General features: G+C 48.5%; 7 protein-coding genes across 7 annotated transcripts; 3 read left to right on the plus strand and 4 right to left on the minus strand.

Annotated features, from left to right (window-relative positions):
* Nucleotides 1–266: 266 nt before the first annotated feature.
* On the minus strand, nucleotides 267–4473 carry FPOAC1_008846 (uncharacterized protein; the record flags this gene model as incomplete). Its single annotated transcript, XM_044853280.1, has 4 exons — nucleotides 267–731; nucleotides 779–1117; nucleotides 1165–4192; nucleotides 4238–4473. 4 exons carry the CDS (start codon nucleotides 4471–4473, stop codon nucleotides 267–269), a joined length of 4068 nt encoding a protein of 1355 aa, XP_044705950.1.
* An 838-nt stretch (nucleotides 4474–5311) lies between these two features.
* Nucleotides 5312–5793, plus strand: FPOAC1_008847 (uncharacterized protein; the record flags this gene model as incomplete). The annotated part of the gene is made up of 2 exons (XM_044853281.1): nucleotides 5312–5425; nucleotides 5470–5793. 2 exons carry the CDS (start codon nucleotides 5312–5314, stop codon nucleotides 5791–5793), a joined length of 438 nt encoding a protein of 145 aa, XP_044705951.1.
* Nucleotides 5794–6478: 685 nt separating this feature from the next.
* On the plus strand, nucleotides 6479–8029 carry FPOAC1_008848 (uncharacterized protein; the record flags this gene model as incomplete). Its single annotated transcript, XM_044853282.1, has 1 exon — nucleotides 6479–8029. The coding sequence occupies one exon, from the start codon at nucleotides 6479–6481 to the stop codon at nucleotides 8027–8029; it is 1551 nt and encodes a 516-aa protein (XP_044705952.1).
* A 357-nt stretch (nucleotides 8030–8386) lies between these two features.
* Nucleotides 8387–9991, minus strand: FPOAC1_008849 (uncharacterized protein; the record flags this gene model as incomplete). Its single annotated transcript, XM_044853283.1, has 1 exon — nucleotides 8387–9991. One exon carries the CDS (start codon nucleotides 9989–9991, stop codon nucleotides 8387–8389), a length of 1605 nt encoding a protein of 534 aa, XP_044705953.1.
* Nucleotides 9992–10509: 518 nt separating this feature from the next.
* On the plus strand, nucleotides 10510–10876 carry FPOAC1_008850 (uncharacterized protein; the record flags this gene model as incomplete). Its single annotated transcript, XM_044853284.1, has 2 exons — nucleotides 10510–10512; nucleotides 10568–10876. The coding sequence occupies 2 exons, from the start codon at nucleotides 10510–10512 to the stop codon at nucleotides 10874–10876; spliced, it is 312 nt and encodes a 103-aa protein (XP_044705954.1).
* Nucleotides 10877–11093: 217 nt separating this feature from the next.
* Nucleotides 11094–11804, minus strand: FPOAC1_008851 (uncharacterized protein; the record flags this gene model as incomplete). Its single annotated transcript, XM_044853285.1, has 2 exons — nucleotides 11094–11535; nucleotides 11584–11804. The coding sequence occupies 2 exons, from the start codon at nucleotides 11802–11804 to the stop codon at nucleotides 11094–11096; spliced, it is 663 nt and encodes a 220-aa protein (XP_044705955.1).
* Nucleotides 11805–12251: 447 nt separating this feature from the next.
* On the minus strand, nucleotides 12252–14242 carry FPOAC1_008852 (uncharacterized protein; the record flags this gene model as incomplete). Its single annotated transcript, XM_044853286.1, has 3 exons — nucleotides 12252–13462; nucleotides 13513–13675; nucleotides 13721–14242. 3 exons carry the CDS (start codon nucleotides 14240–14242, stop codon nucleotides 12252–12254), a joined length of 1896 nt encoding a protein of 631 aa, XP_044705956.1.
* Nucleotides 14243–14357: the final 115 nt, after the last annotated feature.

Consider the following 14357-nt stretch of genomic DNA (forward strand, 5'->3'; position numbering starts at 1 on the left):
CATACCACCAGATGGTACAATGGATCTCTGCGATTAACATCCCTTTCAAAACCGATTCAGGGCAAGATAAGTCGAAACAATTCGATTACAGAACACAGCACTACCAATTATTCAGCTGACTAGCAAGTAATTCATGTTCCTCGCAGTTTCTTCCAATTGCATTTTTACCGTGTCACTGTGATATTTTCACACTGCTTAATCTTATGTAGCTTTTTCATTTTGTCAAGAGACTGTCACAGCCTGGTTCTTTTTGAATCGCTTTCTCCCTAAACCATGCGGGTCTGGAGCTGGCTGTTCTCCTCACGAAGTCCCTTGAGCTGCTTGTCGAACTCCTTGTTCGCCCATTCCCAGTACCCGGTCCAGGTGCTGGCGGCACCAGCATTACTAGTAGCAGCACCAGCGTTCCCAGTCGTGGCCTTCATCTTTTCGCCCAACAGCAGTGTCACTCTCAAGATGCTCTTGTTGGCCTCTTCCTGTTTCTCCACGTCTTGCTTCACAGCGTTATCCTTCAGCTTGACTGACAGAACAGACCGATAGGCCTCTGCAATAGAGTTTAGTCGCCGTGTGGTCTCATCGGGGTCGATGGCAATCAGCTTGGTCACCATGAGGTTACAAAGTTGACGGATATCATTGTCGTCCTTAAGACCTGCCACGACACGGTCATAAAAATCGATATTGTTAATGCGACTGAAAGCAGTCTCCATTAGAGCATACAAGGTCTCATATGCGCTCTGTTGCAAATTAGTTGGGTTCATCAACGGCTTTAAAGTGAGCGTACCTTTCGAACCTCAAGGCCGTCATCAACGGTATGCTTGAAAGGTCCCATCATGACTTCTCTCACAAATTCCTTCTTGATCACCGACTCCTGCAACACGTATGGCATTAGTTTGCCCAAGTGAGGCAGAATCATATCAGGCTTAGTTCGTGCAGCCGTGGTAAGTGTTGTCATTGCCAATCGACGGATGTCCATATCAGAGTCCTGAAGGATCGTCAGGAGCATCGAAATGAGGACATCGCGGAGCATGGCATCCAATACTTCGTCACTTTCGGGTAGGGTGTAGCGGACAGCTTGGACAGCCATTCCTCGAATGCCAAGTGACTTGTCCTCTAGAAGAGCCTGGTACCAGTTAGAGAGCTTAAGCATGAGCATTCCTATGTACATACCTGAAGACGAGGAACAAACACAGCAGGGTCGAGAGTGACAAGCCTTCCGACACACTCGGCACAAACGACCTTGTTGTCGGCATTGTCGGAGGCCTTGAGAAGCTCATCCCAAATAGTCGGAGCATAATTTCGCAGGTCTGTCGACTGTGCCGAGATGGCTTGGAGAATCTCCTTGATTGATTGGATGAGGAGGTACTGAGTATTGCCGCCCTTTTGCATGGTCTTCAAGATGACGGGCAGAAATTCGGGAACATTGCCCGATCCTGCCTGGCCAAGAGCGACGGCAGCAGAAAGCGATACCTTGTCCGGCTCATCATGGAATTGGTCCAGAAAGAGGTCTGGCTTGAGAGTCGAACTAGTTCCGAGTCTCTTTCCAGCTTCGCCCAAAACAGCGAGAGCAAGGCTAACTCTGGCTTCATCGCCACTCTTGGCACTCGTGTATAGCTCTGTGACAAAGCTGTCCAACTTGACACCAACTGACTCACCTCCAGTAACAAGCAAGGTTCCTATCACTTTACCGACGACTGGGGAGTCTCCTGCCACGCTGACATCTTTGAGCAATCCTTGCATGAGACCTTGGCCCGCACCATTCTCTCCAATACTACTGACAAAGAGGAGTAGCTGATCAAGGACAATGCCTGCATAATGCTGCTTAAGGAGGTCCGATAGCGCAGTGATCATTTCGTTTGTGACCACAAGTTCCGGATGTTCAGGTACCAACTTGGCGAGGATGATCAGTGTTGGTCCAAGTAGATGTGTGTCGCTGTTGGTAATGACCGGCATCAAATCGGCGACGATTCCCTGAATAGTATCTGGCTCGAGCTGACCCTTGGTAGCGGGTGACAAGGCAATATTTCTAAGAGCGATGATACTTGAGCCACGGAGGGAACGGTTCGCCTTTCGCAATTGTGCGGAGAGCTCCAAGGAAACATCTTGAATCCACTGCTTCTCAAGCTGGCCAGGTGATTTCGCAAATCGGGCAACATTCTCGACCGCTCGAACTGCAGCCAAGCGAGTGGTCTCATTCTTGAGTCGTTCTTGGAGTATATCCAGAGCGGCTTTGACCTTGTCCTCGGACAGTAGAGAAGACCCTTCTGAGGTTGAGGTTCTGGAGATCAGAACACCGAGAGCATGTATGGCGCGTTGGCGAACCTCAGCGTCAGCATCTTGGGCAGATGAACGGTCTAGAATGACAGTGTAAAGCTTATCCAGCTCGGCTTTGTACTTGGAAGCAGCGTTTCGTGATCGCGGTGGCGTGATGGTCTTGACGAGCTCCTCAACAGTGCGGATCGCTTCGCTTGAGATCTTGTAATATCGGTTATTGGCTGCAGAAGTAACGCCATCAACAATCTTAGTGAGATAAGGCTGCAGAATAGTAGATGAATGAGTCTTGGCGATGTCGCTGATAACGCCCAGTCCTGTGATCCTTAGCGTACTGGGGGTTGCGGAAGATGAACCGGCGTGTGACGACAGATTTGCCGAAACATGAGCAGAACCACTGGGCTGGATGGCGTCGATTATAGGTCCGATGACTTGATCCAAATATTCGGCCAATCCTCCGTGCTGAACAGACACTATGTCATCGAGAAGACTAATGACTGCCTGCTTGGTGGGAATTGTCTTGCCCTTGAGTTGTTTGGTAATCACCTTAATGATGGAAGGAGTCAGGCGAGCCAAGTCAGCTCGCGGGCCACTAAGGGGAATCTTCTCCTGGATGGGTGAAACAAGACCAGAACTCGACATGAATTGAGAAGCTGTGGCGCCACCACCACTACTTTGGCGTCTTCGCTTTCGGCTAATTGGGATGCGAGATTCGGATTCTGGTTCGAAATCTTCGAGTGAAGGATCAGGTGTGTGAAGTCCCTCACCTGTCTTACGGACAAGGAGAGAAAGTGCTGAAATAACCTCCAAACGGACGTTCTCTTCTCTCTCTGCGATACGCTTGATAAGAGATGGGGCAGTTTGGGTATAGAGAACACCGTTCTCGAGAAGGTCACCACTTCCGCGTGTTGAGATAAGGATGTAAATAGTCTTTGCGGCGCATCGTCGAACTTTCCAGCTGGCGTCGTCATCGTCATCTTCAAAACCATCGTCATCGAATTCGTCGTCGTCGTCCATTTCGTCGTCGTCCTCTTCATCTTCCATATCCTCATCCTCGTCGTCGACGTTGTAATTGGGGTCGTACTTGAGGAAACGTAGGCAGGCCTCTATTGTTTGGTCTGTGAATGGTCGCATTTCCTGTGGGCATGATGCCAAGAAAGCTTCGAGGGCTACGAGAGCAGCCTCGCGGATTTCGTTGAAGTCTTGGCCGAGATCATCTCCATCGCTGAGTGCCTCGAGATGCTCCTCAAGCTCTTCTTCGCCGAGCGCCTTGAGCACCAGAGGTGCGGTGTCGGCGAGGTGAGGTCCGAATCTAGAAGGGATGGATCTCGCCATGCTTCCGAGAATAGAGATGTACAACCTTCTTGTTACAGGGCTGCATTGCTTCGATAGGCCGTTCGTGATACGTCTGACAACTTCCTGCAAATGCTCGTCTGAGAGGTATACGGCAAGCATAGAGATCGCTACTACGGCCCTCTTCTTGACGACCGATGTTCCCTTCTCGCTTTCCAAAAGTTGGATGACTACCTCCTGCATGGCCTCGACCTCGACCTGTACAAGCATGGGACCAAAACATCGAACAACCTCGATTAGCACATCAACTGCTTCAGCGTTGAGGTCGCCTTCGTTTTGTAGGAGTCCCTCGGGAACAGCGGGAAGGGGGATCTTGGGGTTCTTGGGAACCTGTGTTTTGGGTCCGGGGCCAATAAGACGGGGAATCAGTACGCGGCTGATAGCACTGTAGGCTTCTTGGACGTCTGCGGCTGGAGGGATTCCTGGCACGGGGCGAGGGAGAGCGATAATAACGTTTCTCAAAGCCATCGAAGGTACAGCATTATCCACGGAGTTCTTAAGCTTCAGTGATGAGAGCTTCTCTATCATGGGCGCAATAACGGGGGTAGGGACTTTACCCACAAAGGGGCCCAAACTGATTATGTTAGCGAATCACTCAGAAGTGCCTACGTCGACATACCACTTGACAGCAAGATTCTGGACTTCACCATTCTGGTCATCGAGGGTCTTGATGATACTATCAACAGTGCGAGCCGCAATGTTGTAGTCATTCTGGAGGAAATCGGGCTTGGCATGGTTAAGGAGCTGCAACAGATCGTTCAAGGCCATGAATCGGAAATCAGGGTCGTTGTCGCTGAGCTTCTGAACATGTCCCATCACCGCCTGCGGCGTGGCATGAATTTGAGCGGATGCCATGATGGGCGAGATTCACGATGGTGTGAGAGTGGGAGGGGAGAGCTGCAATACAGCTTTAGATCATAAGCGCGGGGTAACGATTTGCTGGGGGATCTGCGAGAGCAATGACTGCAAAGCTATGAAATGCGATTGATATGAAAGACAAGAAAGTATTCGCCCCCAACACGAATGCTGTTGACGATAAATTTGTACAATATCGGATCGGAGGATTAGGCTTCACCTCTAGGCAGGCGGAAGAAGGTCGGAGCTGTCCCAAGTCGCGATGCCCCGCTATGACATGCAAGCTACCCCAGCAGGAAGCATCATTGCCGGGCCTCTTTTCGGTTTATCATTAATCCGTTCAGACTGGTAGATATAGGGTAATCCATCTCGAACGACTGACCATTTGCTCCAGTGTTTTGAACGAAATCAATATCTGCGATGCAATAGACAAACTTCGGCCTTGTGCATAATGCTGAGATGGGTTCTCGCATATAGTACATGCCCGAGCATCCATTAATCATAGCTCATGTCGCCAGTAAACATTCACCACAGGCTCTTTCGCATAAAGAACACGGCTACAAGCAGACAGTGACATGACTTATTATTCACTGCTCCAATTACCAGCTATTGATTCACTACATTTATCCATGTTCTTGATTGTGATTCAAGTAACAGATAACTGAAGTCATTCAGAAGCCAACAAGCAAGTGTTAATAGATGCCCAAGCCTGGGTAACACTGTCAGCTGCGTACTTAGTCTATAAAGGTCCTAAAATCATCGTAACCAGTCCAAGACAACTACTCGAGATCAGCCATTAACTTTCTATTGCCACCAAATATCCTGACGCGCATTCAAAATGAAGTTCATCGGGGTATTTGCCGCTCTTTTCGCTTTCGTTACTGCTGACTCAAGCAATCCGAGCAACGCACTCAGGGACTTTACAGTCGATTATAACTGGGAATGTGGCAAGGTACATCATCTGGGACACTGTCTACGTGATGCTAATCCTTCTAGGTGCTAAACTCTACACTTGACCTCAACAGCTGTGAATACCTGTTGAACTGGCTTGGAACCGCTTCCAAGACTGGCTGGTGGACGATAGGAACAGCCGACGTGATGAATTGGTCGTCGGGCTTTTGTCAAGTGACCATCAAATCTGGACCTCTTTCTCACTTTGTCCTCAACATGAATGGTGAAGAGTTTGCTCAAGTCACTCAGTGGGCGCACAAAGAAAAGTGTAAGCTTGGAGGGCAACGCACCATGATCGCAGCGAAAAATTCTAGCTGGACAGCCTACATTGTCGAACCTGGTTGGGATCACAAGAGCAGCGTTTTTTAGGTAGGGATATGGAACGTGTAGCCCAGATACATGCTAGGTGAAGCTACCAACAACATCGATGATAGCTGCATATTGACCTCAGGGTATTAGAAAACTTAGCTACGGAATTGACAAGAATTAAAACTGGCCAGAATTGATTTATACAATTCTAGATACACTTACGTTTCTGTGCATCACATGGCTTAGAGATTAATATTTCTAGCAACACCTAAACATATAGCCCATTAAAATAGGGGCAGAAGTCAACTACAACTTCTTCACGTGAGAATTGTCTATGTGACCAATGAATGTTTTTTAATGTTCTCGTCAAGCTTGACAGGCAATTTTGGGAGACTTGAAGTGTTATTGTTCATACAGTAAATATATTTTATAGGGGCCACACAACATCAAAAAAGGAATTTGTAATAGATCAACTCTACCCACGCCAACAGGAATCATATCAAGTAGGTAGGGACGAGAATCCCTGATCAGGCACACTCATGTTACTTTGACAAGAGATAACGCAGCACTGTCGAGGCACTGGCAATTCATAATTCACAACTGGCACACAGCTGTCAAGCACGCGCGACCCGTGACGGGCGTCAAATGCCGCTACTGCAAATATTCTCTGCTGTAACCTTTTTTCTTCTTTTTTCATCTGTTGCAATATTCCTTCTTCAACTTCCTTGCCACCGTTTTGTCCACTATGGCACAGTTTTCAAAGCAACGTTCCCCTCAGGGATCTGATACTTGTGAATCTGAAGTCATTGCGAATCCTCTCACTTTGGATCAAATGCCATATGAGATAATCCTGAATTTTCTGGAGGAAATGCCTGACATCAGATCCGTCCACGCCTTTGCATCTTCTTGCAAAGCTATTTACGGCGTATTCAAGAGAAACGAACTGCAAATACTGTCAAAGGTGTTTCTCTACAAGATGGACGAAGGCGTTCGTAAGGAAGCCACCATCACTGAATGCTTGAAACGAGAGAAGTGGAAGGACCTCAGGGACGGTTTCGAATCTATCCTCCGCGTGTTCCACAATGTGCAGGACATCTGCAAACAAGATAACTCTTTGGAAAACATCAAAGACATGTGGAGACTTCACAAGAGTGTTGAGTACTTCGCCGATCGAATCCCGACCACACTACTTAGAGACCATCCCGTCACTAGCGTGGAAGGCCACTTCTCTCTCACTCCAAAGGTTCGAGCTCGTTTTCAGCGGGCTTTGTATCGTTTGTCTTCGTACCTGGTCATCACTGAGAAGAGCGAGGCTGCGTCCTTGTCAAATGGTGCTCAAGAGAGACGTATTCTTCCTGATGAGGAGAGGGAGTCTGATCGAGTAGAATCACTCCCTACATTCGATGAACGTCATCTACCGGAGGCCTTTTGTACCCGTTACTCTGCGGTTGAAGTGGAACAGGTGGCCTCCGTTTGCTTTCTTTTGATCGTCGAGATCGCACCAGGTGAGTGGCTTGTTTCCAGGGCACATCAAAACCCTCCTACTGACTCATATGTAGGTTTCAATCACTTTATCGAACATGATATCGAATTCGGTTCACGTTTTGATGAATATATCACCACTCCCATGCACCCGGCTGCAACGAACTTGGTCGCTCTCGGGCTCACTTTTTGGAATCGATTTTTGATGGCCACCACGCGAGATGAACTGTACGAGCTTGTCCAACCCATGGTTGACCAGATCCCATTTGGCCCAGATGCCAAAAATCGGGTCATTTATCCGATTGCAGGAGTGTCATACCTGAGGCAAACGTTTGAGCTTGCAGTTGGGCCCTATCTCACCCTTTGGGAAAATGGCAGGACCCCAGACTTGTTCATGAGCATCCCTTTCTTCGACGATCACGACAGCGGCCCAGCGAGCGCACGGTCCAACATGGGTATGTTTGTAGGTAATAGGAACTACCGGGTAGACGATGGACGCTTCGCGATGCTTCAAACTTATTCATGGGCCTACGTCTTCTGGGATCTCAAAATGTTGGAGAATTCCGGCTTCAGAGACATCGAAAAAAATGGCCGAAATGAGAACGATGCAGTCTTTCCCCAAGACCACCCCGTAGACATCTGGTGGGAACCATTGGAAGAGAAGCAGACACTCGCTAGCCATAACAGCTTGGCCCTTTCCAGTCGCGAGAAGCGCAAGGTGCTCGAGAGCGGCCAGACTGGCTACTTTGACTTTGAAACCTTTTGTGAGAACAACAAGGACCAAATCTTTGGTAATTTGACCCTCAGATCTTAAGGCCTACTACGGAAGATAAAACAGGACGGTATTGGGCTGTTGAGCGCGGTTGAGATGGAATCGCAAGGGAGGCCAGGGCTTCTTACTAGAGAGCTTGAGCAGAATGCTCTCAAGTACGGAAATGTACTCGAAGGGTCTGCCAGAGAGCAACTAAAACAAGCCAACTCTAGTCAATTGAAGTAATCTGAGACATTGATTCATCCCTGAACGTGAAATCGAACTCTGATCTGGACGTGGTTATCATAACGCATACTCTGTTTTTTTCCTTCTTTCTCTTTTACAGGCTATTCAAGCTCAGAGTCTTTCAGCAGCCTATAAAGAAGACATCCTACTGTAGATTTGTTTATACTGAATTGCTCACCCATCATGAAGGTTGGCTTGCTGAACTTGCTGAATACCCATCTCTTGCAAAGCCGCCATAAGGGTCGAATACCCATCCTGAAAATACTGATCCTCTTGCGGGTCATAGTAAACATCGTCGAAGACATGCCTAACGACGTCTTCCTCGCCCATATCGCTCTGGTCGTCATCGTCATACCCATTATTCGAGTCATCCTCCCACTCGTCCTCTCCAATAACCTTCCAGACTGTTTTGTCTTCATCAGAGAGATACTCGCGTTGGAACCTGTAGTGATCCAAATCAATCCTGGCCAGGTTAGGGACCAGCGAGGAATTGCTGCCCCACCACGAATTGAGTCCTGATAAGAGGCTTTCACTTTGTAATGTCCTGGACCTGGACTGCGGGTCATACTCGCGCACCTTGAGGTAGGTAAGTCTATCGTGGGTGACGCCGGTGTCGAGCACATTGAACGGCAATTTATGGCCTTCCAATTTCAAAACTTTGGGACAGCCAACTGCATGCAAGAAGGCTCTCAAAGTGAGCGAGCCGTTCTCGTAGCGTTGCTGATGATGAACGAATCTGATGTTAAGAAGCTCAAGGTTAGGAAATGCGTCGAACGCTTCTTTGTTCTTATCGAGGTCGTTGGCATTCAAAATTGTGGTTGACGATAGTTCAAATCCAGGCGGGAATGAGCTCATGCTGCCCGGTTTCTCGGATCCAGGTACACAAAGAACGTGGAGTTCCTTCACAGGCCGGTCTTTCTTGAACTCACCCCTGGCCAGCATCTCGATAAATTCGACATCCAGATCGACATCGTTTAGAATGAGAGTATCCAGGTTGTCCCACATATTGACGTGAGAGGTGAAGAACTGCGCTTGCTTGGCTTCGACGAATGCCGACTTTTCCGTATTTAGGTATTGAAGCTTGGGCAACAGGGGAATGCCACTTTTGACTGCCTCATCCATGATTTGGTCCAGGATAAAGGCCTTGGGGTTGGTGTTCATATCACGCCACACAAACGTAGTGACGTTTGGTGTGAGGAAGAGGATGGCAGCAAACATGATCTCTAGTATACCATCGTGCTTGAAATCGGGAGAAAACATGAAGCGTTGCTTTGTTCTCTCGAGCATACAAGCCGACCAAGCAAGGTTGTGGAGACCAGCGCCGTCGAGAAGACGCATCAAGGCAGGTTTGTCAGAAGGACATCGCTTAGACCAGAGCTTCTTACACTTGGGCAACTCCCTCTTTCTAACACCGGGACCTGATAAAGGACTGAAAGAAGCAATGTACTGAGCATGCTGGCGAAGCTCAGGTCTCTGGATAAGGGTGACGAAAGTGCTCATGACATCTTGAGGTGTGGTGAAGATGAAGTGCCGGTAAAGAAGAGGCTCCAAGATACCTTTGGTAGCTTTGGAAAGGTAGGTCAGGCGGTAAAGAGTGGTGCGGTCTGGAAGGTATTCTGGATCGCCATCATGCTTCGCATAGAGCCTGGCTTGCTCAAAAGGGTCCCCAACTACAGCAAGGCCGATATTGTAGATGATATCAAGGGATAGTGTTGGTAGTGTTGAAGGCTTTGGCGCGGGGTCTGTTGGAGGTTGTGGTGCAGGGTCTGAAGAGGCCATGATGAAGGGTGAGACGTAGATAAAAAAAAAGATATGAGGATCTATCTAGATAGATACCTGGTACCCTCTAGATATTCGTGGTCGAATACAGGTTCAGGGATAGTAGTTAACTTGTGGTTAATTGATAAGTAAACCTTTAGACAGACACAGTATTGATAGTGGAAAAGAAATATTACCCCCACCCTGAAACATTTTAGTGCCTGCTGCTGTTCTATGGATATCACCAAACGAGATCAGCCACACAACTAACTATAATCTGCCCGAGGACCCTATACTAGAACTACCTAGTACTTTTGCTCAAGTCGACTGTACTCCAGGCAAATTAGTAGTCAAGCTAATTAGCATATTAACTACCGCCATCTCGGCTCATCTTCAGCTGCCCGCCCGCCTTTAACTCCTTCTACAGTGAGTAAGAGTCGGCCCCACACCCCGCCTCCCGTTCCGCTGTGGAAACGAGTCCCTTGCAACGTCAACAAACAAAAGACAAGACAGCCTCATTCTCTATCATCCAACACAAAATGGTACATCTATCTGAATACCTCTCTAATTTATATGCCACTAACTAACAATCTTCAGAATAAAGACTCCTCATTCACGTTCGTCCACATGCACCGCGCTCGCGACGCAGACCTCTTCGAGGACTTTTGCAAGGACAGACTCCCTGATGACGAGATATATGTCCCTCCCATACATCAACCCATCAACCCTGAGGACGAAGATGACGTTGTTCCCGATCAGCACGCCGCCTTTGGTATTCAGAGAGCAACGCAAAAGTCCAAGGAACCTGCGTGGAAGGATCTGGGTCTCTCGGAGCTCATGAATAAGGGGCCCAGTATTGGAACAGGTGGGAAGCCAAAGGGTGCTGGAAGTTCTCTTCCGCGATAGAAAGACTTACAGTTTATGGTCACTATGTTTTGAGCAAGGCGTTGGGAATAGCATATCTTCATACAAGGACAACCCAAATTGAACCGAGATAGTTCAGTATTAAATTCAGTGGCAAGATATCACATCGCCCCACAAACACAAAGAATAATACCGTCCCTCTACTATTAATCAATCCCATGCCAATCGTAAATAACTCCAGTAACTCCATTCTCACCGCTTAATTCTTGCCCAAGAAGCCTTCCCTCTCCAAAACCTCTGGTCTAAACTTGACTAGAAAGACTGTCTTTCCAGGCCACATGTCGCCTTCTCCGACTGTATGCGCCGTGACCCTGGCGGGGAAATCAGCTCCGTCACAAACACCCTCAACAACGCCCGCCACAAACGCCGCGCAATTCAACTGGCTCATTTCCTTGGGAACGCTGATGTATTGGTTCACGAGGGGCTCGTTATCGATGATGTGGTATTCGTCTGGCGTTTCGGGGTTAGCAGACTTCTCGAGACGGTCCGCTTGTCGGCCAAAGAGGTGCTGCCAGATGTTCTGCTTGATAAAGTGTAGCAGTTGGATGATGCCCAAGGGGCGAGTTTGCGTGCGCGCTGGTTCGCGGAAGAGGAGGAGGTCAAGAAGTTTGAGGCCGATAGAATGACCTTGTAGGTTAAGACTGTAGACTTGTTAGCTCTGAATCTAGAGACAGAGAAATCCAGCGTACCGTTGTTCCAGCTCCTGAATGCCCTTGACCCGTTTCTGCGCATACGTCACCATCTCACCAAACAGATACGCAAAACTGGCCTGGCTCAGTTCAGCCGCCTTGGTTCTGTTTAATGGTCTGTGGTAAATGGTCTTTCCATTGCTGGGGTATCGTAGGCCATCCTTGCCGCTGGGTGAAGGGGTGGACGCTGGGCCGGCGTTGGGGGGTTGAAGGTTGCTCATGATGGGCTTCGTCGCTGTCGCTGGTTCATGCTGCAGCTATTGAAGTTACTCTAGATCCCGGGCTATCTCTTGCAAGCGCTCAATGTGGAAAAGTCCCAGTGTAATCTTGTCGCGAGTTTGGTTGTCGCACGTGTAAACGTGGGCTTGTCTAGCCGGTGAGATGAGTACAGTAGCACGTAGGTAGGTACATGTGGAGACTGGAGCTCTTGACCGAACCACACCGAAGCTCACCTACACATTCCAGTCAAGATTACCTTAGTACTTATCATCATCACAAAACATTGAAAAATTACAACAATTCAATAAAACAAAACAAATCCTGAGCTCAATTAGTCTCAACACTACCTATCGATTCTCTAGGAACCTTGGTCAATCTACGAGAAGTGTAACCCTTTAGTCCATGTGGCGACCCCAGAAACCATTTCTCCTTCATATTCCCTTTAGGCTTTACTGAACTGTTGCGACCTTGGACTTGAGCTCTTTCTGCTTCACGGTAGCTTCGATCCAGCTCATGGCATCCTCCAACGCCTTCTTTGGGCTCTTCTTCCGCTTCAGTAGGAACCCTTGAATCTCAGCCGGCGAGAGCATATCTTCTGGAATGAGGTTCCCGAATTCTTTCGAGGTTTCCTCGAGGTCATCGTCAACATCTGTCGCCGATCCCTTATTGTCCACAGCACCGTGAATGCTTCCATTTTGAGCTTTTGGCGCCATTGCTCCAGTCTTGGATATGGGCATGGGCTTGGTTCGTGATACCTCATACATGCGATAGAAAAGTTCCGTCGCTTGTTCGCTCGTCGCATTCTTGAAACCAACCTGTACATCGACACGTCCTGGTCGAATAAGAGCATCGTCAAGTGACTCGGGCTTGTTGGTTGTCATGATGAGAATGCGACCCTCATGCGACGCGACACCATCAATAGCATTCAAGAGTCCAGAGAGTGAAATACTTTCCACAGTCAGGATGTTATTAGTACCCTTGTTTCCAGTATTGTCTCTGTCCCTTCTGTGGCGTCTCTTTCTTCTACGACGCTTTCTCTCCTCCTCGGAGCTGCTGTCTGTGTCGCTGTCAGTTTCGACGTCTTTTTTTACTTTGGTCTTCTTCTTCTTGGTCGACTTGTCCGTTTTCTTGTTCTCGTCGTCCTTGTCGCCCGCGCCTTCAGATGTCTCTTCACCTTGTTCGTCGTCGTTGGCACGACGCAAGCCAGCCGTATCAATGTCTTCCAACAGAACAATGCAGCGTCGAGGGAGTCTTGTAAACAACACAGCCAAGTCCTCCTCACTAATGGTAGGATCCTGGAGACTGATGACGTAGATATCGATGCCGAAAACTCCAGCCAATGCAAAAGAGAAACTGGTCTTGCCGGTGCCAGGAGGACCATGGAAGAGATAGCCTCGACGAAGGGGGATACCACGAGAAGCATACCACTTGGGTGTGGCCGGGTGAAGATACTCGTTTATGTCTCTAAGCACTTCATGCTTTTCATGATTCTCCAGAATGACAGTGCTCATTGGTCTGATTGGTCGTCTGGCAACCTGTTGCCACATACTCCATGAGTCCCGACGGTTCTCCTTAATTCTTGGGCGGAAGATGGCTGTCTTGTATCGAGTGTCGAGAAAATAAGCGGTTTTAGCATCCTTCAAGAGACTCTTGATGGGGTCTTGAAACATGTTAGATGTGCCACGTTGGCGGACTGACTATCACACTCACCAGTCGATCTTCCAAAGCAGGAAATCCTGAGCTCTTCGACGTCCTTGGCGACTCCTCCCCATCCATGGGTGTTCTGCAAAGTCTCCTTTCTACGGTAAACTCTGAAAAATGTTCGGTTGTGCCAGAATCCGGTGGTACCCATGGCTGGGACATATCGTGGATTCTATATTTGTCAGTGTTGTTGGAGAGGAATTCTCGATAAACTCACACATCTGGCAGCGTCACTGGCAAAGTTCAGGTACTTGGGTGAGTCTTGGTTGTCTCCAACCATTGTCGTTGCCAATGCGTCAGCCGAATCCTCTTCCTCATCCCAAGCGCTTTTGTAAACAGTCTGGGCAGCTAGATGTCGATTGGTAGCGATGTCTTGTTGCTCGGAAAGAAATTGCATGAGTGTATTGTATATCTGGTCATCTTCGGTGACGCATACTGTACATCTCAGGTAGCCACTGATGAAGTTATCTATGATGGCCCAAACCTGGTCGAACAGTTTGGATAGACCCCAGAGGCAGCCAAGGAAGGTCAGGAGCATGGAAGGGTCCAGACCCAACTGTGCACCAACCAAGCGATAGACGAAAAGGAAGAGTTGAAGAAGTGGCGATGCTTGGCCCGCGGTAGTAAGAACGCTGTCCAAAATGCCAGGGAGAGTAGTTGACGAGTTGGCTGGCTGCGATGTATCGTTCATGGCTTTGAACCAGGGCGAAGCCATCTTGCCCACGCTTGAAAGGTCCATCGGTGGTGAGTGATTTGGTCTGAGACTTTGGATGGTGTAGAGTGTTGTGTAGATGGTGATGATGGTTATTGGACACTCTGCTGCGATGACTTGGATACAAGACGCAGGACTGTGT

The sequence above is a fragment of the Fusarium poae genome, chromosome 3 (genome assembly GCF_019609905.1).
Source record: "Fusarium poae strain DAOMC 252244 chromosome 3, whole genome shotgun sequence".
Classification (NCBI taxonomy): domain Eukaryota; kingdom Fungi; phylum Ascomycota; class Sordariomycetes; order Hypocreales; family Nectriaceae; genus Fusarium; species Fusarium poae.